Source organism: Leucopleurus acutus, assembly GCF_964270905.1.
Source record: "Leucopleurus acutus genome assembly, chromosome: 4".
NCBI lineage: Eukaryota > Metazoa > Chordata > Mammalia > Artiodactyla > Delphinidae > Leucopleurus > Leucopleurus acutus.
The window spans coordinates 51,821,763-51,846,005 of NC_139146.1; the positions used below are offsets into that span (position 1 = coordinate 51,821,763).

The 24,243-nt window shown below is 37.2% G+C and overlaps 1 protein-coding gene across 1 annotated transcript in view; it reads left to right on the top strand.

The window, feature by feature from the left end:
• The window catches only part of ZCCHC4 (zinc finger CCHC-type containing 4), a gene marked incomplete at its 5' end in the record, with an annotated part of 47,708 nt that extends 29,166 nt beyond the window's left edge, over positions 1 to 18,542 (top strand). The window contains 8 exon segments of the mRNA XM_082838026.1: positions 1,703 to 1,853; positions 3,416 to 3,516; positions 10,749 to 10,870; positions 11,116 to 11,191; positions 12,868 to 12,919; positions 13,432 to 13,576; positions 17,936 to 18,033; positions 18,036 to 18,542. Of these exon segments, the coding sequence (XP_082694152.1) occupies positions 1,703 to 1,853; positions 3,416 to 3,516; positions 10,749 to 10,870; positions 11,116 to 11,191; positions 12,868 to 12,919; positions 13,432 to 13,576; positions 17,936 to 18,033; positions 18,036 to 18,106 (816 nt within the window). The 3' untranslated portion in view covers positions 18,107 to 18,542.
• Positions 18,543 to 24,243: the final 5,701 nt, after the last annotated feature.

The following is a 24,243-nucleotide window of genomic DNA, read 5'->3' on the forward strand; positions in this document are numbered from 1 at the left end:
TTTTACTGTCTCCCCTTTTTCTACCTACTTACGGAGTCAGGGTTTTCAGTAGAGATTACCATCTACTAATCAATCACCAAAGCATTTAAGTGTCTACTAGGTGTCTGTCTGTGAAGGCATATAAGCCTTTGAGGTACCATGTGCCTTTGAGGATCTAAGCCTCTGCCACTGCACAGAAGCTCTTCACAGTTCATGGGATTAAAAAGTAGGGGTTTTCTGCACAGGATTTTTTTCATAGCAAATAATATAGTCTTTTGCGTAATAAAAAATGTCATACGCCTTATTGGTAAGTGTGTACAGAGGGTGGCTATTTAAAATACCGAGCACTTTTTTATTGATGACTGAGATGAAGAACAGAGTTAAGTTATTGTCAACCTTGGTGGCGTAAGCAAGTGTCTGTTTCCCATAGGTGGTCAACATTAGGACCCTCAGCAACCTAGGACGGGACATCCCACCATTGATTCTTACCTGGGAAGATATTCTTTAATTTCTTTTTTAGTTTGGTTAAGAGTTCAGGCCTCGTTCACGTATTTTCTTTTTTCTACTTTTAACTCTAAGGGGTTTTAATTAATTAATTTATTTTAAAATTTGTATTGGAGTATAGCTGGTTTACTCTAAGGAATTTGAAGTTTTTCAGTAACATCATCTGTACTTTTAGTCCTTGTTCGTGTAGGCAGGTTAAGGAAGTGCCAGGCAGCACTTGAAAAATGATTAACCTTCTTGACACCATCCTTTGCTGTAGGACTTTGAGGAGGAAGTTAATAAAGACTTTACTAGAGAAAAGGGATTAGGATGTTGTGATTTTTTTCCTTTCATCAGTTGGGTCTTCTAAGTTGATTTAGTAGTAAAGCAATATATATTTTATTATAAAGTACATATAGGTTTATTAAAGTTTAAATGCCATTAAGCTTTCAAATCTTCTGCCATTTTGTATACTGTAAGTGTTGAGTTGCTTTTATAGATAAGTACTTGAAAGCAACTACAAAGTCAGTAGATTAGAGCTAATATTACAGGTCTGTCTCTTACTGACATCTCCCAAAGCAAAAAAGTGATAAGTATCCTAGACAGTTTTTAATGTTAATTTTGCAATCACTAGAAACACGTCAGCTTGCTGGGAAAATGTGTTAATGGCATGGTTTCATGGCCTGGGTAAGCTTTATTTGTGAGCTTTCATTTATTTACTTTGCATGTTCAAATGTGCCTGTCATTTACCTGGCACTCAAAAACATGTGCATGTTTAACTGGTAATTAGACTCTCATTAACCTGAACTTACGGTGGTGGACAAACCAGACAGGAAAAAATATGTCTTATTCGTCTTTGCGTCTCCAGTGTTTAGCACAGTCCTTACTTCTGTTTGTTCAATTGAATTTAGCATTGTAGATAGTCCTCATGGGTAATAAGTTTCTCTCTTTTAGGTTACTAAATTTAGTTTTTTAATTTAACCATTTGAATGTGTAGTCCTCTGATAGTGATGGTGTTTGAATTTGCAATTTTAAAAACCCACTTATCAAGGAACCCAAAGATAAAATCTTACAGGGGCTGAATGAGAGAGGCTTCAGGATGTCACTGAGGGACTCTGGGGTGGCAGGATGGGTGAAGTTCAGTCCGAAGAGTGAGACTGAGCCTAATACATTCTCCTCCCAATAGGATGAAGTACCTCCCTTTAGTCCTAATTTAGAAATGAATTTCTGTTTGTTCCAGGCTGCCCTTGAAGTATGCAGAACATTTTTACAGAAGGATAAAGGTGAAGGAGTCATTATGGTGACAGATCCTCCTTTTGGTGGCTTGGTTGAACCTCTGGCTGTTACATTCAAGAAGTTAATTGCTATGTGGAAAGAAGGTCAAAGCCAAGGTGTGTAATTTATTACTTACTGCAAAATAAACATGTATCTATGTATATACTTCCTGTCAAATATTAGCAGAGCTCAGTGAATCAGAGCACTGATAAAATATACATGTCTTGCGTTCTCTTCTTTTTTTAAAAATAGGCTTATTTGATAATAACTTTATCGTCATGATACACTTCGTATTATTCTAATCATGTATTTTAAAAATGGCTCATAGGTAAAGTATTTGTTTTTGGTGGGCATAAGGGGACATTATGAAGAATAGCAGTGAACTGTTGGCATTTCTTCAGTAAATATTTCCTGAATGGCCACTATGTACCAGGTACTGTTTAGGTGCTGGGAATGGAAGGGTGAACAAGACAGACACTTATCTCTGCCCACTTAGACCTTACATTTCCTCTTCCAAAAGTCTTGCCCAGAACTCTAGGAGGGCACCCAGCCCCTGGTCCACAGCTCTAAACTGTGCCAAGATTTGTGTGGGAAGGTTGGCTGTCCAGTCGCCTAACGGTGGTTATCAGTGTCACATGGATACCCAAGCTTAGAAGTGGGTTAATGACTGGGGGATATTCAGCTTAACATGACTTAGGACTTCAAAGTATTTTATGTAATTATCTAATTAGTCAGTATAATCATTTTTCAGTTTCCAGCCTGAAAGTTGATAAATGTAAGAGTGTCAGGAATTTGTGATCAAGCTTCTCCATTAATTGTGCTATATAAATAGTGTGCTTTGGGGACAGGATGCAAATGAAATTTAAAACATGACTCACAGTGCTAAGTATTCCACTTATTTTTGGTTCTGAAGTCTACTTATCAGAGTGGATAAAGTCATTGTTGTTGGGAAAGCAATAAAAAGCTTTGTGAGCTTGAACTGATTCTGCTGCTTATTAGCTGCATGAATTTGAACAAATTGCTTAAATTTTGCAGCTTCAGTTTCCGCATCTGTGAAATGAGATTACTATATTAACATCTAACTCCAGGGGTTATTTAAGGAGATAACATACAGAAAGCACCTAGCATTGTACTAGCCTGTATCAAGTGCTCTGTAATTAATAGCTGTGTCCCCTGTCTCTCATAAAAATTAATTTGGATAAAATTGTTCATAAGAATCTTCCATGATTCAGAAAAGATGGATTCACCCTGAAAGCTGGCCTAGTGAGTTATGGCAGAGCTAAGATTCAGACCTAAGGCCTTCTGCATTTTGGTCCAGGTTTCCTTCTTCCATATCATAACCACCTTTGTGCTTCAAAGTGATGCTCATTTTTCATCTCCCACTTTTTTTGTAATATCTTTGCCTTTACCTAGACTATAGTGATATGCATGTAAAGATAACTTTTACATACCATGTATAGCTGTGTTTAGATATAAAAGAATGTTTCCATTGACTTTTGGGAAAGGTCAAGTTGTAAATGGTACTCTGGTAAATCATCTCTTCGTTTGTATGATTTAAATGTATTGAAGGATTACAATTTCTCCCAATACCATATATTTTCAGTAGCAGCTTTCTACTTTATTTTTTTCTTTAATATCAGTTTCTTATTTTCTTTTCTCTTTTTTTGTGATCCATTAGATAACAGTCACAAAGAACTACCCATATTCTGGATTTTTCCCTATTTTTTTGAATCCCGAATTTGTCAGTTTTTCCCAAGCTTCTGCATGCTGGATTACCAGGTACAGTAAATATTTTGTTTTCTGACATGGTTGGGGAATGGATATTCTGCTTAAATAAATATTCTGATAAGATGATTCATCAGTTTTAGTAAATGCAAACACTATAAGCTGTATGAAACACTAAAACTATATCATATGTAACTTAGTGCAGTAGTTCCTAAATGTCTGTAATCTCTAGGGTGCTTATTAAAAATATAGATTCTTAGGTACCAAAATGAACCTACTAAATCCAAATCAGAGGGTAAAGCCCTAAGAAAAAATATTTTACCAAGTTTCCCAGGTGATTCTGAACTGTAGCCAGGTTTTAGACCAAATGATCTGATCTTTCATCATCACCAGAAGATTGTGCAGCACCCCAGGATCATCATTATGAACATGGGTTTTCTCCATTCAGAGGTTGTAGAGAAGTAAATTGCTTTTTCTGGTGGGTGGAATGCCATGTACACTTAACTTTGCTGCTCAGAGGATGCCAGGAGCTCTATGGAGGGGTGTGCCCAAGGTTGTGGCATGTCAGAGAAGCAGAGATGCTGAGGTGTGGGTGTGCTGATTCAGGGCAGGCTGACTGGACCTCCTCCTTTGCATCTTTGTCCTTCAACTCCTTCTGTTTCAATGTCCAGTCTCCTGGATTCATTTCCTTGGGTTCTGAGGTTAACCCTGTTGTCGCCATCACTATGTGTGGTCACCAAGTGGGCACTGCTTCCAGTTTTGTAATGACATTTTTCTATTTGATTTTTCTGAGCAGTTGACTAGCCTCTGATTCAGGCTTTTCAGCTCTAGAACTGTAAACGTCTTCACTAGTTGTTCCAAGACAGCACTTGTTTCTTTTTTTTTATATATAGTTGATTTACAATATTGTGTTAGTTTCAGGTGTACAGCATAGTGATTCAGTATTTTTGCAGATTATATTCCATTATATGCTATTACAAGATAATGGGTATAATTCCCTATAGCACTTGGTTCTAATCTTTCTAGTCTTGAAGATATACACTATTATGAAAATTATTTAGAAATAACGAAACAGTGTTACCAGAAATGAGGGGATAGATCCTACCTGTGATTCTACCTCACATAGCAAATATTATAATTTTGAGGTACAGTTGACTCTTGAACAACAGGAGGATTATGGGTACAGTTGAAAATTGGTATATAACTTATAATCAGCCCTCTGTATGTGAGGTTTCTCCATATCTGCAGTTTCACATCTGTGGATCCAACCAACTTTGGTTCAGTATTTACTATTGAAAACAATCCACGTATAAGTGGACCCACGCAGTTCAAACCATGCTGTTCAAGGGTCAGCTGTATTCACATCCAGTCTTTTTAAAAAACACTTTTACATATTTGTAATCATAGAAGATGAATATGAATTCTGCTTTCTTCATTTCTGCCTTATATAAGTGTATATTTTAAAATGTAGCTACATAATCTTATGCTTTTAATAAGTAAATTGTTCCATCAATAGGCTATGTTATCATTCTCTTCTTTTTGGACTTAGAGGTTGCTCCCACCTTTAAGGTACTATAAATAACACTGCCATGAACATCTTTTATTCATATAATTTTTCCATATTTTCCATAACTCCCTTAAAATAAATTTCCAAAACTAAAATAGAATTATAAAAGTTACATTATCAAATTTAATGGACTTTTTTATGGCTCTTGAACCATATTAACAGTGTCCTTTCCAAAAGTGTGTAGCACAAGTCATTTTAACCTTGACTTCTTGAGCTCTGCTTTAGGCAAATCCATACCATATATCTTCTCAAAGCTGGTTTACTTTCCTTTTTAGGGCATCCAGTTTTCTGTTTCTTATCTGAAGGATGCTTCTAATATGGACATTTGCAATGCAGAGATAGCTGACATATCCTAAAGACGTTAACTAAGTAAACTATTTCTGGTTTCCAGGAGCACCTGCTGCCTTTGACAGTGAATAATCATCTAGTACAATGTTTGGCACGTAGTAGGTGCCCTGTACATGTTGAATGAATATTTGAATGAAAAAGAGCACGAACTCTGGAGTTGAAAAGGAACTAGGTTATAATGCTGGTTCTGCCACCTACTAGCTAGTCCTACACATTTTATCTAACTCTCTGAAACACATCTTACCTGTTAAATGAGCATAGTAATAATATATCTGCTTCATAAGGTTTTAAGAATTATTTGAGATAATACATTAAAAGATTTAGCCTCATCCCTGACACACAGCAAATACAGAAAAAAGGTTATTGCTATAAGCATTGTCGTAACCATCACTATAGTCATCATTCAGATGGCCCCAGAATGGGGGTAAAACTTTTCTTCAATTTTTATGTCAGAAAACACATTATTTTAACTGCAAAACACATCGTTCCTCAGAAAACTGTTTCATCCACAATTTAGAGATGAGTTTTCACTGTGGGCAAGAGTTTCAGTTGGTGAGGAGGCAGAAGAAGGCAGATCCAGAATAAAGCAGATGAGAGTGATTATTAATGTGTAGTAACCAGTTATTGTTTGTTTAGACAGCCTGTGTTACTAGGAAAGAACTTTTGGAAATACTGTAGTTTTAATTTTAAGAACTAGTTCCAAGGTCCAAGCTTACTGAAAGTAATCATATGATTCAGTGCATTGGTGGAAAATGTTCTAATTAGGCCATGTGTATCAGGGTGAAAAGCAGTCTTTCCAATAAAGAGAAAGCCAACCTTTGAGAAGAAGAATTAGAATAAAACCTATAAAACAAAAAAAATCTTCATTTTTTCATGACTCCTATTAAAGATAAGAACACTACTGCCCATTACATGCTCAGTGGGAGAAACTGATTTTGCCAGATCTCCTAGGGTATATGTAAACTTTGTTTGTTGTACCTCCCCTTTGATGATTTTTCTACTATTTTTTTTTTTTTTGAAACTCTCTCTGGACTTATTATCCTTTCTGAGCCTTTTGCATTCTTTTTTTTTTCTTTTGTTACTTTAACTTCATTTTGCGGTAATTTTTTTCCTTTTATATTAGCTACCTTCATCAAATGAAAAATTTGAAAGTTTCCTCTCCTCCTTCACAGGTCTTTTCCCATAGACCTTGATTAGGCCTTCTTTCTGACTTTGCCTGAGATGATTATAAGCCCTGAAACCACAATGCAGTAAAAAAAAAAAAAAAATCACTAAATCTCTTTTTTTGGAAATACTTTATAGGTAAGAGGAAGGCGGAAATGCTGCAAATCTTCATAAACTATAAATCATGTAGACTCTTCAGTGATAAAGCACTTGATGAGTACAGAATAAAATAGCTATCAAAGACGTAGAAAACCAAGAGCTTTATTAAGGGCAGATTAGAAAGGAAGGATTTGGTAATGAAAAGAAATTCTGATTTAGAGTCAGAAGAAGTTTGAGTCTTAGCACTGCCTTTTAGAAGATTAAATATAATCTTGAGGGAAGTCACTTTATCTTTCCAGGTCTCTGTTTCCTTACCTATAAAATAAAATGACTGAACCAGAAAAAGGATGCCAGATAAGTTTTACTTTTAGACTTAAGCCTGATAAATTGGTAGTGACTTTCTGGAGAATTTGTTGAGAATACCAGGCTCAGTGGCAAAGAGTAGCGTGACTGATTAGTGATGTCTGCCACAGGGTCAGGGTCAGGGAGTGATGGCATTCAGGTCCTGTATTTACCATATCTGAACTAGATCTTCTCACTTCCCTTCCACCTTGAACATGCTATGATCTCTTGTTTCTGCTTAATCTGGGACATTTGTCTGGATTGTTAAAAGTAGAGATCTTTGGTTTTTTTTTAAGCTGTCTTTTAAAAAATCATCCTGTTTAGAAAACTGTTTGTTTTTCGAGTCTGGTTTCATGTTCAGAAATGAAGAGGTTTTGACAGGAATTTCTGAGAAATGATTGTAAATTATAAGGTGACACGTGGAATTCTCAAAATTCAATATACAATAAACATAAAACATTTAATGGATTTGAAGTGATGAGGAATAACACACACACATATATGTATGTGTATGTCTGTGTAATACATATGATATTTAAAATAAGAGGTTACATGGAATATGGTGTGACTAAAAAACCTTATTGCTATGGTAGAAGTTGATTGATGGAGCTGAAGAGTTCACTTGGAATCTTTTGAATATATTGAAATTAAACAGAACACATTTTAGGGATTTATGAAAATACAAACATGTACTCTGTTTTATTTAAGCTTTGTTTCCTAGCATGATACCTGGAGCATAGTAGGTGCAGAATAATAAATGTTTGTCAACTTGAATGTCTTGTTTTCCGTATAACTAGTTTCAGTCTCATGTTGCAGAAGAAATTTGTGTATAGATAAAATTAAAAGTTAGGAATTGCAGAGATTTTGTGCTTTCCCTCATTTCTATACAGTACTTCATCACATTAATCAGTTCCATGGGAGAAATTTTCTATTCAAAAATGCCTCTCATCATCATTGTGAGTGAAATGTCAGGGATAATGATGGGAAAATGGTGTATCAGCTCTACCACTAGTGATACGCAATTTGCAAAATTGTGTTTGCTTTACAGCACTTCCATAGGAGGTTTATTTGTGTGGATGAAGCTATGAAATATGGATGTATGTTAGAGGTACATTAATTTACCCTAGCAGCATGCATTTTACATACCATATGTTTATAGTTAATTAGCACAACAAACCCACATTTAAAAATAATAATAATCTCAATTAGGTTATGCAAAATCAAGTAATCAACCAGCTCCCTGACGCACATATTCTCTGACTCCTTAGGTAACCATAAAGAAATTCTTTTTTTTTCCCTCTCTTCCATCTGCTATCTATTATATTGCATGGACTATTCCATTTACTAAAAATCTTTCTAAGATACTCTTTTCCAGCATTTGAAAATCTTCATAAGATTCTCTTGCGAAGAATTCTTTTGCTTATGACACTCATAAATGTTCAAAATATCTTTGTTGAATTTAATATGGTACCATATATTTACTGAATACATAGAGAAGGTACATTAGGGAAAAATTATGAATTTAAATCATTTTAAAAGAAAACTACTTAAGGTACTATTTTACGGTGATTTTGAAGTAAAATCTACTTTTGTATCTTAGCCTCTAATAGGTAACGTATATTCATAGAATTTTAAAGTTGTCAAGATGCATAGCCTTAACGTAGGCTGACTTCCCAATGTAATAATCCTTTCCACTAAATTCGTGACAAGCAGTCATCTAGTCTCACTTGAATGCTTTCCCTGAGCAAAGTCCTACAGCCTTACAAGGCAACTCAATTTATTTAATAGCTCTAATCGTTAGAAAATTTTCTCATATGGAGATAAAATATGCTCCCTATTAACTTCTAACCATTGGTCCTACTTCTGTTTTCCGAAGCAATAAAGGATAAGTCTAATTTCTATTCCACATGACACCCCTTCAGTTATAACATAGCTATCAGATCCTCCCAGTCTTCTCTTTTCTGAATAAACACCCCCAATCTGTTAAACTATAAGCCCTATTTATTCCCATTACTTTCAATAGAAATGAACTGGCTTTATTAATGTCTCTCTTAAAATGTAGCAGCTGAATGGAGGGCTTCAAATGTGATCTAACTTCGTCTCCCTTCCTTGTTACAATATTACAGTTCTGTGTAAGCCGGCTGTGAGCCCACAGCAGTCTTACACCTTTGTGATAGACTGTGGACCCCCCACGTTGGACTGTGCGTGCTCACATGCCGAACGCCCTAGGGCTTTTTTTTTTTCCACACTGTGTCTCATTTAGCTGAGTCTCCTCATCCTGTACTTATTTTTTTCCCACTGCTGAAGCTTGTTAATCAGTCTTCCTAAATTTGTTCACCTGTAAATCTAGCAGGCATTGGCATAGCCATGGAGAGAGCTTAGGAATCTCCCTCCCATTAAAGTCCTCTCTTTCCATTGTCACCGATTCCTTACATTTTTGTAATTCTCTCATTAAATAGCTACTTTGCAAGTCAGTTCTGTTGTAAATTCTTAAGTGTAACCTTATTTAGAATCTAAAGAATTTATTACAACTTACTTGAAAGTTGCGATCTACCTGTATTAACCTTATAAAAATCTCATGGTATTCTTGTGGGTCATGTAAAGCAGTGGCTCTCAAACTTTAGTGTGCCAGGAGGGCTTGTTAAAAATAACAGATTGCAGGGTCCCACCTCCAGAGTTTCTGTGTTATTAGGTCCCAGGTGGGGCAAGAATTTGCATTTCTAACAAGGTCCCAGGTGATGCTGATGTTGCTGATCCAGACACCAAACTTTGAGAATTACTGATCTGAAGATGGATGGACTTAGTGGCCAGGTGGATTCATGGCAGGTTTAAAACCAAATTGAGAATGTGTATGGATGATAGGGTGGAGGAGGAGAAGGGAGCAAGAAGCTAGTAGAAATCATGCTTGTTGGCCTCAGTTTACTTTCCAGATAATCTGCAGAAATGGAAAGTTGAGTTAGGGATCTTGAGGAGAGAGGTAAACATTCGAAATAGTCATTGTGGGGAAAACAACTATAGTTATAGATTGCCCTCTGCACTCCAGCCTTCTATCTGTCTCCACCATATGCCGGGTCCTGAATTCAGTGTTTTACATACATTGTCTCATTTAACTTTCATAACAACTCTAAGGTAAGTATCAGTAACCTCCTTTTCCAGATGAAAATGATGCAGACTTGCCTGAGGTCACATAAAAAGTGAGTGGCAGAGCCACTGCCTGGCCCCCACAAGGAAGTGACCATCACAAAAACCAAGATAGGTGTTTCTCAGTGGGGAAGGAGGAATGCTGGGTTGGCTGTGTCAGAGAGTGATGGTGGAGGGCCACACTGAGGCTGCACTGAGCCTTGGGGAATTGAAAACGGGCATGCAGTGAATTTCACAGGCAAAAAATGAAAAGCCCTATACAAGCTGGCACAGATCATCAAAGGTGGAATGTTTTAATGCCCAAAGCTAAAGTCTTAATTATATAAAAGCCTTTCCTGCAAAGTCTGTTGCATTGGATAAAAGATTAGAGTTGTTTTTTGAATCCTAGGTAACATGAATGTGTCATAACAAATTTTACCTTTTTTATAATGAAATTTTACTCTCATAGAGGCCCCTCTGAGGCTGTTGATTAATAAGTAAACTCTTGCTTTTGAGAACTTCTTATTAAATACTCTGATTTAATTTGTACCTTGGCATCAGTTTGTTCATTTATTGGTTAAAGAATCTTAACGAATGTTGACTCATTTGAGAAATTTTTCCTTTTTAATTTTTTTAAACTTCCTAGGTAGATTATGATAATCATGCACTTTATAAACATGGAAAGACAGGACGGAAACAGTCTCCTGTGCGTATTTTCACCAATATCCCACCCAACAAAATAATCCTTCCTATTGAAGAAGGGTACAGGTAAGAGAGACCTTGAAGTACACAAGTCACTGAAAATAAAGTTCCATATATCTAACACCAAATGCCTTTCATACTGACTCATGTAGTTCTTTTATTACTTTTAAATTTGGCCTATACTGTTATATTGAATTTAATTTGAATTACACCGAATTTTTGTAACAAATGCCTTGTGAACTTTTATCTACCTTGTGAATCTCAATAAGTATATGCAGCTGATTTCTTCGAGTCTTTTCTTTTCTCCTTAGATTTTGCCCTCTGTGTCAACGATATGTTTCTCTAGAGAATCAGCACTGTGAACACTGTAATTCTTGCACATCCAAGGTACAGTTTTCTTTAGAATGTGTTGGTTTTTTTTTTTTTTTTCCCTGTGTGGGGGCCTCTCACTGTTGTGGCCTCTCCCGCTGCGGAGCACAGGCTCCGGACGCTCAGGCTCAGGGGCCATGGCTCACGAGCCCAGCCGCTCCGCGGCACGTGGGATCTTCCCGGATCAGGGCACGAACCTGCGTCCCCTGCATCGGCAGGCGGACTCTCAACCACTGCGCCACCAGGGAAGCCCTAGAATGTGTTTTTACTCAAACGTATTAGTTTTATTTTAGGTCACTAGTTTCATTACATTTGTTTAATGTTATTTTGTTAATATTTTAATTTGTATTAATGTGTTATCATTTATTAATTATAATTTAATATAATATTTTTTCTCTAATTATAAAGTATGGCAGGCTTTTAAAATACTTAGTTGCCTTCATCATCATTAACAACTATTTGAGTTATTTTTATATGGTACTGTATGACTGCTAAAATTATTAGTGTTTCAAATAAGGCACTAAATAAGGGCTAAATTTTGTTGAAGGCAAAATTAAGGTGTTTCGAATAAGGAATTGAACTATTAGATACCATCACTGTTCTGATGAAGCAATAATTAATAACATGTGCTGTGTATTTACTCCTCACATCACTAGTAGACAGGGCTTTTTACAGATGAGGAAGGACTACAGGGGACATACCTCCTAGTTATTTTTTTAGGAAGGTGGGATCACCTTTAGGTTACTCGGTTATTTTAACTAAATCCAGTCAGAAAGAACACGTGAAGTTTAGTTGGCTGATACGCACATATTATTTGCCAGAGGAAAGGCTATATTTTTAAAACTATTGGAAAGTACATTTTTTATAACTTTATAATTATATTACTGGTTATACTGGTTTTTAACTATGGTAACACATCTGATTATATATTTCCAGTTAGTTTAGAAATTATCTGTATTCTTCATTAAAAAAAATTATGCGCAGATCATACAAAGTACAAAATGAGGAGAACAAAATTCTATTATTTAGAGATGCACACGTAAGTGGAAAAAATAAACAAAAGCAAGGAAGTGACCATCACAAAAACCAAGATAGGTGTTTCTCAGTGGGGAAGGAGGAATGCTGGGTTGGGAAGGGGCATGTGGGGAAGTGTCTAGAGTACTGATGGTATTGTCTCGTGATTTGTTGGGTTCATCAGTGTTCACTTTATAATACTCATTAAACTGGACATGTGCATCTCATGTACTTTTTTAGGTATGTTTTATTTCACAGTTTTTAAATTACTCAAATAGTAATCTCTATCCTTCTAAATTACATTAAGTTCTCAAATATGAATGTTATTAAGGATTATACCAGCTAGACACATAAAAACTATGAATCATTAATTCTCTTGAAATTTTCATTGAGTCCTTCTTTATGCAGATTGGGTTGCTCGGTCTGGAGTGGACTTTCAAGATCATTTAGATAAATCCTCCAGTTTTAGAGTTAAGGAAATTGGGGCCCATCAAGGAGGCGTTTGAGTTGAGTAGAGAAATGCATAAATTAAAATCAAAGTATTTAATAGTAAAACCCAGGAAAGTGAGAAATAAGGAATGAATAATTTACACAGATTTTAATAAGACATTTTAATTTTTAATTGTGGAAATTTGATTTTTAGTGACAAGTTAAACATAATTTAAAAATTGTTTTTGTAGGATGGCAGGAAATGGAATCATTGCTTTCTCTGCAAAAAGTGTGTAAAGCCTTGTAAGTATTCAGACTTAAGTGTTTGAGATCTTCTGAAAATATTTGACTTTTTCTTCATCTAAATAGGGTTTTTATTTAACTGTATTTACAAAAGAAAAAAATAATAGAGACTTGCCTTAATTTACTTGCTTTTTAATTTTTACACTTGCCAAAATGTACATTCTCACCTTCAAAGAGAGACATGACTTTAACCCTGTTTCAGTGTTGCATTTGCTTTGGCTTGTTTTAACGGTTTTGTATCACTCAGCCAGCCCCCATTTTGTCAGTGGCTCTAAGCTCATGACTCAGGGCAGAAGGGCTGAATTTGTTGCCATGTATCAGAAGGAAGTTAGCTGGTTTACATGGAATTCCAACCTCTTAACCTTGGCCTCTTTAGCCAAATTATAATTAGCTATGCAAAGCAATCACAATATTTGAAGTAAACACTATTCACGCTTCCTTATCATAAAGGTTAATCAAATGAAAAATTATATTAAATGAACCTCTTCTAATACCTAATTTTTATTTTACAGCCTGGATCCACTGTAACATTTGCAATCACTGTGCTCTTCCAGATCATTCTTGCAACAGCCCTAAAGATGGCTGCTTTATTTGTGGTGAATTAGATCATAAACGGAGTACTTGTCCTAACATCTTTACGTCTAAGAAAGTTAACAAGTTAGTTGAATTCTTTTATTTACTAGAAAAAATTTTCCTTGTATATTTGTACAGAGCAATCCACAGAAGTACCCAATAATCAGAGGATCCAGAAATGCTAAATGCTAAATTAATTGTTGCTTTCACTGTTAGGTATTGTTTGCATAGATGGGGAGAGGGAGGATATGAAGGTGAGTCAAAGAGCTAAAAATTTTATAGGTAAGGCATGAAAATAACCAAAATATAAGGTAGAAAGTGACTCACTTCCTATATATTTGTGTAATATAGCTGTGTAATTCAGAGCAAGGTTACACCAATGACAATAGTATATTTAGAAAAACTATTGGTATTTCAACTGGGCTAACTTGAATGTTACACTTTTTTCCTTTTAAACTGAAGGGCTTATAGCTATTGAGTCCTCTTGTTTTACTGATGTGAAAACCAGATAGCCAAGTTTAACATTATATGACCGTTGAGATCAGGATAAAAATTTTGAGCTATCATATGACTTGTGATGAAAAAAATCTATTATTATTAGAAGTATCTGATGGTTTAGTAGATACTTGTGATTGTATTAGAATTCTTTTCCATTTGTTTTTTTTTTTGGTCAGTAGAAATCATTTTTTTCCATTAAAGCCCAGCCACTTGAATTCTGCCTAGTATTTAAACTACCTTTTCTATTACTTTTTATCAAATTTACTTTAAATAATTATTTCCACTAAGTAATCTAGGGTAGAAGTGGAATTTTAAAAATTAAAGAGGTGTATTGAAGAGTCTTATAAAATATTTTTTTATAAAGCTTTAAGAATAGAATACAACCTAATAAAGGATCGATCTGGGGTTGTTGCACTATTACAGTGTAATTCTGCTTGCAGACAACATGCTTAGCCTTTGATTCTGTGATCTTATGACACGTGGAAACTGAATTTGCATTTTGGTAATACAATGTAGGCTCTTTATTGGTTCTTCAATAGCCCTGACTAGTCTATTTGATAGTAATATGTTGTTTTCATTGAGGGAAATCATGTAGTATCTCTTAGTACTAGATTTTATCAATTTTAATTCAAGACCAAATTCCTTAGGATGTGGTATACCTGATAGTTATTAAATAGTACCACTTTCTTCTCTTAGAGAAGACTCCTAAACTGTGAACAGTGATCTTCAGATACTGCTTTCAAAAAAATTTTACAATGAAATTGACAATGCAAAATTTTTTCTTTATAATAGTAAAAAATAATTTTAATAGCTTTTTTAGCATATATGGCATAAAAGATCTTTTCATCTTATATGTTTTATAGCTGTCATGTTAATTTGGTTTTCCTTGGTATTAATTTTCCTGTGGTTGTGATCTGGAATGATGCTGGCTCCCTCTTGTGGTTAGAGCTCATTTTATCAGTTACATAAATACCTATAATTTAGAGGACAAATACTAGGTCAATTTAATTTTAAGGCAAAATGAAACAATCAGTTTATTATACTCAGTTTATCACTGTTGAGAGGCTTTATCTCTGGAAAGTTTTGTTTATTCATATTACAAATGAACATTTTCTTTCTGTTTTTGTTTACTGTATCTTCTAGTGAAATCTGGTTCATGTTTAGTTCTTCTGAGTGGACAAACCAAAGAAAATTTGTTTAAATTTTGTATACAGACATGCGTAGCTTCATTGACTTTGCCATCAAGAGATTATACTTCATTAAATTTTCTAAATCTGGGCTTCCCTGGTGGCGCAGTGGTTGAGAGTCCGCCTGCCGATGCGGGGGACACAGGTTCGTGCCCCGGTCCGGGAAGATCCCACATGCCGTGGAGCGGCTGGACCCGTGAGCCATGGCCGCTGAGCCTGCACGTCTGGAGCCTGTGCTCCGCAACGGGAGAGGCCACAGCAGTGAGAGGCCCGCGTACCGCAAAAAAGAAAAAAAAAAATTTACTAGATCATCACTTATCAGGACATTATCCTACTTCTAAAAAATGGCTGGAGGGAAAGGAGATTTATGTAACATGCACAAAACAGTATAAAGATGACTTTTATTTTGAACAGTCCATGGTGAAAAATCTAAACATGGAAAAATATAAAATTGCCAAGCAAAATTCTGAGTAGTAGTCATGTGGAGCTACTAATAATAGCTAATATTTATTTATTAATTACTGTATGCTTAGCATTTTACATACCTGAATAATTTATAGTAGAGTATGTAGTATCAAGGTAATTAAGAACACAATTTCCTGAATCAAACTAGTTCTGCCACTTTCTCATGGATGATTTCATAGCCTCTGTTTCTTCCCCTAAAAAATATGGGGGGAAGGAAAGGGAAGGGTGACATCTGCCTTGGCTCAATCTCCCAGCTCCTTGAAGTCAAAGATTTTGTCCATTCATTTTTGTATTCCCAACACTTAACATATATACTGAATGAACAAAAGGAGAGGCTGAGTTTGGTCCACTAGGAGATTATATACTGTTTATGAAGCTCCTTTCCCAGGTTTTGGTTCTGGGAAGATCAAGAAGGAGCATTTCCCTAGGACTCGTGGTGGTTTAGGATAAGTGAATCTAACAATTGATATTGCTGGGAAGCCATGGAAATGCCCAGGTTTGCCATTACTGGCAGCCCCAGCCCATCCCTTCGTTCATGATATGATAAATGGCATGATTCTGCTAGCTTGGAGAAAGTGAATGGATAGACCAGTAATCTTCCTCAGCTCTAGATTGCCTGTAATGTAGTTCAGAGAGCACCTGAAACAAAGGATCTGGGTGGTTTTCGTTTGTTTGTTTTGTTTTGTTTGTTTGTTTTGTTTTTGCGGTATGCGGGCCTCTCACTGCTGTGGCCTCTCCCGCTGCGGAGCACAGGCTCCGGACGCGCAGGCTCAGTGGCCATGGCTTACGGGCCCAGCCACTCCGCGGCATGTGGGATCTTCCCGGACCGGGGCACGAACCCGTGTCCCCTGCATTGGCAGGTGGACTCCCAACCACTGAGCCACCAGGGAAGCCCAATCTGGGTGTTTTTCTTCCTGGTGTGATTTAATGTTTTTTAGAGAGTGAGTTTCAACTTGTTCATTTTTTTAAAAAATATCTTTATTAGAGTATAATTGCTTTACAACGTTATGTTGGTTTCTGCTGTACAACAAAGTGAATCAGCTATACATATACATATATCCCCATATCCCCTCCCTCTTGAGCCTCCCTCCCACCCTCCCTATCCCATCCCTCTAGGTCATCACAAAGCACCGAGCTGATCTCCCTGTGCTATGCAGCAGCTTCCCACTAGCTATCTGTTTTACATTTGGTAGTGTATGTATGTTAGTGCTATTCTCTCACTTCATCCCAGCTTCCCCTTCCCACCCTGTGTCCTCAAGTCCATTCTCTACATCTGCATCTTTATTCCTGCCCTGCCACTAGCTTCATCAGTACCGTTTTTTTTTTTAGATTCTATATATGTGTGTTAGCATACAGTATTTGTTTTCCTCTTTCTGACTTACTTCACTCTGACAGACTCTAGGTCCATCCCCCTCATTACAAATAACTCAATTTCATTCCTTTTTATGGCTGAGTAATATTCCATTGTATATATGTGTCACATCTTCTTTATCCATTCATCTGTCGATGGACATTTAGGTTGCCTCCATGTCCTGCCTATTGTAAACAGTGTTGCAGTGAACATTGTGGTACATGACTCTTTTTGAATTATGGTTTTCTCAGGGTATATGCCCAGTAGTGGGATTGCTGGGTCGTATGGTAGTTCTCTTTTTAGTTTTTTAAGGAACCTCCATACTGTTCTCCATAGTGGCTTCAACTTGTTCATTTTGAAGCTAGTCTTCAAGAAGAGACCACAAAATGTGGGCATCTTGTATGGCACTTGTCAGGACTTTTACATCTACTGAGGAAAGGAAAATTAGCTGTAGGACTATAAGATGGGCCTCTTTAAGTCTTTTCAGTTTTTCCCATTGTGCTGTTTCATTTTTCTACCACTGCTAACTGCCAGTGTATTGGTCTTTTTTCTGAAAAATGTAATTCAGGGATTTGGAGATTGAAGTGCTGAGCTGAGCAGTACAGATGTACCAAAAAAAAAAAAGAAAGAAAGAAAAACCAACCAAAAAACTTCCTAACTCATTGGCCTGACTATTTACTTCTGTGGTGTGTTTGTCCTGAATAGATTGTTCTAAATTTGTAGTCACCATGTTTCAAAGGAATTTCTTTTCTCAAACATTTTGCTTGGTCAGGACTCTATCTCCTTGTTATTATGGTTAGGATTCTGAGGATTTATGCTTATAATACAGTAAATTCTTTCCCTTCTGTTTTCTTATTTGGTTAGCTAGTTAATTAAACTTCAACATAATTACATAATTCACTGTGCTCATTCTACAAAATAATTTAGCACCTTGTTTTTCAGAGCTGTCAGAAAGCAGAAGCAAAGAAAGAGCAATAAGATGAAAATGGAGACCACTAAAGGACAGTCCATGAATCATACAACTGTTACAGGGAAGAAGAAAAGAAGAGAAAGAGCTCATCAATATCTGTGCTCTTAAATGTCCAGTGGCTTGCGAATAACAAAGATTTATAGATTTATTTGATGCCATTTTCTGAAAGTGCCTCACTGGACTTAAATTCTGTTGCTTTCAAAGGTATGCACCTCTCTAAGCTTGAAAGTAGGCAGGTGGTATTTCCTGGTTTATAGACCTCCTCACCCCCAGCAGCCCCTCTGGAGACCTGGGGAGTTGTTTCATCCTTAGCTGGTTTGCCAGCTCTCAGTGCCTTTTTTCTCTCTTTAAATCTCTTCCAGTCATATTATTTTAGCCTCTTTTATCTGAAAAATGGGCATAAAGCGTCCTTTTGCTAGAAGAAAGAAGAAAATGAGAATGAAAACCTGAGGTTTTGTTTACATTGAACATAAGAGTATGTTAAGTTCGATATTTTAAATATTAAAGTATTGTACAATGGCTTAAACCCCACTTGTAAAGAGAAATACAATGTTTAATTTTTTTTAGACAGAATCTGAAGATGATGGAAAGAATTTTGACAAAGGCAGTCTAAAGATATAAAGATTATGATTATGGTTACATTATTATTATTAAATATTTATTTTTCAAATACTTTTTGCAGTTGTCCTTTGATGGTATAGAATCACCTAAATGTTTGTTGAATGAGTGAGGTATTTAGAATTATGACTTGCCCTGTCATCTTAGTGTCTTTTAACCTAGGCAGTACTTTTCTCTCTTTGTACAAGTAGTAGCAGAAGGCAGGATACTTTGGTTTTCATTTTGGTGATCCTCATTCCTATTCTAATACTTCCTGGTTGTATGTCCTTAGCCAGGTCATTCATTCTCTAGAAGCTACTGTTTCTTCCTTATTATAATGGGAACAATAATAGTTAGACCTCAGGTTTGTTTGTGGTGAAATTAAATGAGGCACATGCCCTTGGCTCTCAGCTCTCCTGCTACCCGTGAGAAACGTTAACAAATGAAGATGGCTACGAGCACTAATGGTAATCACCGGGTGGTCAGGTATTGTAGCATGGAAGGGAGTAGTTTGAACAAACAGTTCATTGTCTCCTTAAGACTTAGTTTAGAATGGCTTGCATTTCACAACTCTTAGTAGTTTAGAATGGCTTGCATTTGCACAATGACTCTTCTCTCTTTCCCAAATGACTGCTTTAGAGCAGGTTTGGAGGCATCTCTGCTTGGGCTTAGCTAGAGCCCTGAGAGTAAAGGTAGAAGAACTGCACTCCATCTGGTATTTAAGTTAGGATGGTTTGTTGCCTGATGTGGAATACACACCTGTGGCCCTGATCAGTGTGGTCCTGGTAGATCAGGCTATATCAAAAAATGAGCTAAGCTCCTGGACTTCACAAGCATCAGAAAACTCTTCTCTTGCCCCCTCTTTAACATGGGTTCCTGTGGTGATAGGAGGGGCAGATTTTGATGTGATTGGATGAGATATGAACCTTGTACAATCATTGTGAGAGTTCCCCTCTCTGATTCAGGCATAGATGTAGACATTGCCTGACTTTCATGGTGTCCACGATACCGTGGTTAAAATCTGTTGAAATGTCCCCCGAAACTCAAACAGCTGCGGGACCATGACTGCTGAAGAATTGGGTCCTGATGGCCAATGGTTTTTATCATCACCATATTTTCTTAGTTTTAAGATACGATCAATTGTAAAATGCATTTTCGATGTAATCATAGCTTTTCAGGGAGAAAACACCTTTATCTCATTAATTGTATATATTAAATTTTAGATGTCTCTTTTTTCAGAAATATTGAAATGTGAAAAAAATGTCCATCTTAGTATTGAGCAAATAGGGTATTACTTATAATCAGGAATTCTGTACTTAAAAACTTCGTTACCTCAGAGAGTTAAAAATAGGAAATTTGATGGTTCTGTTTTTTTTGTTCAATTAATACTAATTTTAAGGACTTAATCCCTTTCTTTTCTCAGAGGATAAACTAATAGAATGTAAAAATGTCTCTGGGAGGTAAAGTGTGATGGGAGATGAAGTCATTTGTTCTAATTAGAAATCTGCCTATCTGAACATTAAGATACTCAAAATAGCAATAGAAAAAAATTCCTGAAATTTGACAGATAAAACTTTCTAAGCTTTTTAAAAGGACATTTTTCTTAAATAACTACAGCTAAATTTCATTCTACTTCTTGCTTATATTATAAAATGTAATGAAATACAAAGTTACTTTGTAGGCCCTGGATGATCAGATTTGTTTTTTTCCCTACATTTAGTCTGATATTTAGACTAATTTATTTCTCCAGTATGCCCCAATCTTTTCACCCTATTCTCTTCTTTCTGTTTGGAACATTTCCCTCCATACAGCCGTCTGTTAAAGTCTTATGGAGCCTTTAGGCCCTGGCCCAAGTCCCACTCTCTCCTGGGAAGCCTCACATGAGTCCGATAGCAGCCAGTACCTTCCTCTCCAAACCCCTTGCTATTCTGCGCCACATTTGAGGCACTTTTCATGTATTATTCTGTGATTATATTGACAGATTCTGTTTCCCCGAAAGGTTTCAGTTTCTTCAGGTCAGTACCCACTTCTTATACTCTCATGTCTTTCTTATGTATTGTAGGTGCTCAGTAAAATGTTGATGAAAACATGGAATTTTCTAGAGGTTCTCAGGTGGTAGGTGTATTCATTTGCTAGGGCTGCCATAACAAAAAGTCACAGACTGGGTGGCTTAAACAACGATAATTAACTTTCTCACAGTTCAGGAGCCTGGAAGTCCAAGATCAAGGTGTCTGCTGATTCAGGTCCTGGTGAGATCTCTCTTCCTGGCTTGCAGATGGTACCTTCTCACTGTGTCCTCACATGGTCCTTCTTCTATGTGTGTGTATTCCTGGTGTCTGTCTGTGTCCAAATTTCCTCTTTGTATAAGGATACTAGTCAGATTGGATTAGGGCCCACCCTAATGGCCTCATTTTACTTGTCATCTCCTTTTTAAAGGCCCTGTCTCTAAATACAGTTGCCCTCTGAGCTACTGCATGTTAGGACTTCAACGTGCAGATTTGGGGAGACACAATTCATTCCCTAACAGTAAGCATGCCTAAGATATGGAGAGGACTTGCTTTTTTCTCTTTCTCAGAAGGACTGAAAATAGGAAAACAGACTTAAACAATATTGGGAGGAATTCCGAGCCAACAGGAGGGTTTAAATGTTGGGATGTGCTGTGTGAGCGAGATTGGCAGCCTTATCTGGAAGTCTTTAAACTTAGAATAATTCAGCTTTCAAGGTTATTTTAAGAAAAACACTTAAGTTGATTTCTGCCCTTTTCGAAGCAATTTTTAAAATACTAGGCATCTGGGAGAAGCTTGACTATAGGCAGACATCAGAGAAATATTGTGGGTTTGGTTCCAGACCACCGCAATAAATTGAGTATCTCAGTGAAGGGAGTCGCATGAATTTTTTGGTTTCCCAGGGCATCTAAAAGTTACATTTATACCACACTGTAGTCTGTTAAGTGCGCAGCAGCATTGTCTAAAAAAAAATCCACATACCTGAATTTAAAAATACTTTATTACTAAAACATGCTAAAACATCATCTCATAACACAGGGATGCCACAGACCTTCAGTTTGTAAAACAAACCCCAATATCTACGAAGCACAATAAAACAAGATATTTAATTTTTAAATACAAAACGACAGCCTATAAAAGGTGCTTGTCTGATACCACCTCCTTCGTGATGTCCTTGTTGGTGTCTCCAGTGGAACAGTACGTCTCTTACCAGTGAAATAAAAATAGGTGTGTGTTTGTGTGTCTTTTCATTTCTACTTCTTTTCAGGTACTTAAATCATGCCCTGCATTAGAACAACTCTTTGTGCTTGTTTCGCCTGTTTAGATTAGAAACTCGTTGATGGCAGGGGCCTGTGGACATCATCGTGAACGTTCACTGGCTCCCAGAGCTGTGTCTTGCACATGGTGATATCAGAGACAACCAGTTGCAGTATGCGTGGCCTCATTCCTCCTCCCACAAGCCTGGGAAGCAGGCGCCCAGGCTAACACCGTTCTCCACCCTCCAAGTAGAAGCTGCTCCTAAATACGGACCGGGTGAATGGAGATGGCCACTTATGCCTCCAAACCCATCTGTGCTGCCTGACAGTAAGATGCTAATACACTTAGAGCTCCCCAAGGAAGAAAAGCTTAAAAAAATGCAAAGGAAAATCCAATTTGACTTACTTGATGCGGTTTTAATTGGAACATTAGGACATGGGTTAAATTACTTGAGGGTCAGCTAGAAGGTCACTGCAAAAAAGTGAAGATAAGAACTCTACTATTTGATTTCAAGTGACTTAGTATAAATGTTAACTCAGCAAGACTGAGGGGGGAAAAAGCACCAAAAGTAAGCAAGCAGATTGCAGAGATCTGAGGGGTGAGTTTTATCCCATTAGCTGGACAGTCACAAGATTCTCACACTACTGTGTTGCTTAGTAGCCCTGCAGACTAGCAGTGTGACATCTGGTGATCTCTAAGAAACGAAGCCTGATTAGATGGGCCAGCTTCTTCATCTGAAGATGTGAAAATGTGGAGGTGAGGAAAGGGAGAAAACTAGAGATAGACAGCCTAAACATTCCACATGCTTAGAGGACAAAAGGAAATAAAAGTTGCTGCCTGCTAACTTTACAATTAATACATGAGCCAGGTGAGTCAAATAAAATGAAAAGTAACTCTAATTCTACCACCCAGACATAACCACTGTCACACTTACGTGTGTGTTCTTCCACAGATTGTTTCTTGTGTAAAAGCTATATAGATGCTCTAAAATTTCCCCCACAAAAATGGAACTATTAAAATATACTGTTTGTAATCCTCTCCTCATAAACATGTTGTGAACATCAATTTATACCTATAACAACGGTATTATTCTTCAGTATGCTTGTACTGTATTTAATCAGTCTCTTATGGTTGGACATCTAAATTGTTTGCATTTTTCACTAGTGTAAACAACTCTATGGTGAACATACTTAAATTTTTTCTTATTTCCTTAAGGTAAGTTCCTATACATACAAATACTGGTTCTGTAGCTCTTAGAACTTTTTTTCCAGATGGGAGTCACATGAGTTGGTCTCTGAACAGCATCTGAAGTGGTCGTGGGAGACAAGCAAAGCACCACGAACTGACAGTCTAGACCCACATCTCCCAGACGCGCTTCAAACGTAAAACCACCCTTTGAGTAGTAATGATTGATTGTCATATTGAACACTATGGATGGGCCGCTTTGCCACCATCACTCCCACCCATTCCATCATGTGCCTGCTGTGGGATTTGGGGGAGGGTTGACTGACATCCGCTCCACCTCTTGGGGAGGACTTTTTATAGGGCATAATTCCACCCCCTTTACCTGTGAGTGATTTCAGCGAGGCTCAGGATAGGGGCTGGTCTAATTACAACGCAGCTCAGTACTTTAGTCTTGTGACTGGTGAAGAGATACTCATTCTTCCTTCTGAATGAGGAAGCCTGTAGCTCCAGGTGCTGTTGGCAGTCTTCCAGCAAACACATGGGGAGCCAGCTTTATGGTAGTGCACACCTTCAGCTGGGTCCCTGGTGACTCCAAGTTGCTGGATCTAGTCTGCCCTGAAGTTGGCCCCATGACTGGACTTGTAATTTACATGAGCCGACACATTCTAGTTATTACTTGTGCCACTGCGACTATGGCAGGGCAGAGAGATTCTATCACTAACATTTATTTCTTTTTCCAGCAAATCCAGTTAATTTGCTTATTTTGTATGTTTTACTTACTTTTTGACTTCAAAATAGGCCTCTCAAAATAACAGCCTTTCCACCTGGCCTAGATCAGTCACATCCCACACAACTCCCATCTTCCATCCCTGTACACTGTGAGTCCCACATCTCTGCTCGGGCCCTGACCTTTCCCCTTCACACCTGCCTTTTCAGCTGCCTTTCGGCCATCACAGATGGATTTTCACACCACACCTCCACCTGAACACAGTCCCCACTGAACTCCTTTGCTCTGGTCTACTTTCCCTCCCTTCCCCTCATACTTCCCTCATATCCCACCCCACCCAACAACAACCAGTTCTCTACTCCCTGAGTCCGTGCGCCCAAATATCCCAACCTGTCTTGACTACTCCCTTGCTTTCATTCCCCCGATCTAATCAATAATCTGTTCATGTTATCCTACCTCAGAAATGTCTCTGGAATCACCTCCTGCAACCCCCCTCTCCCCTCCGCCT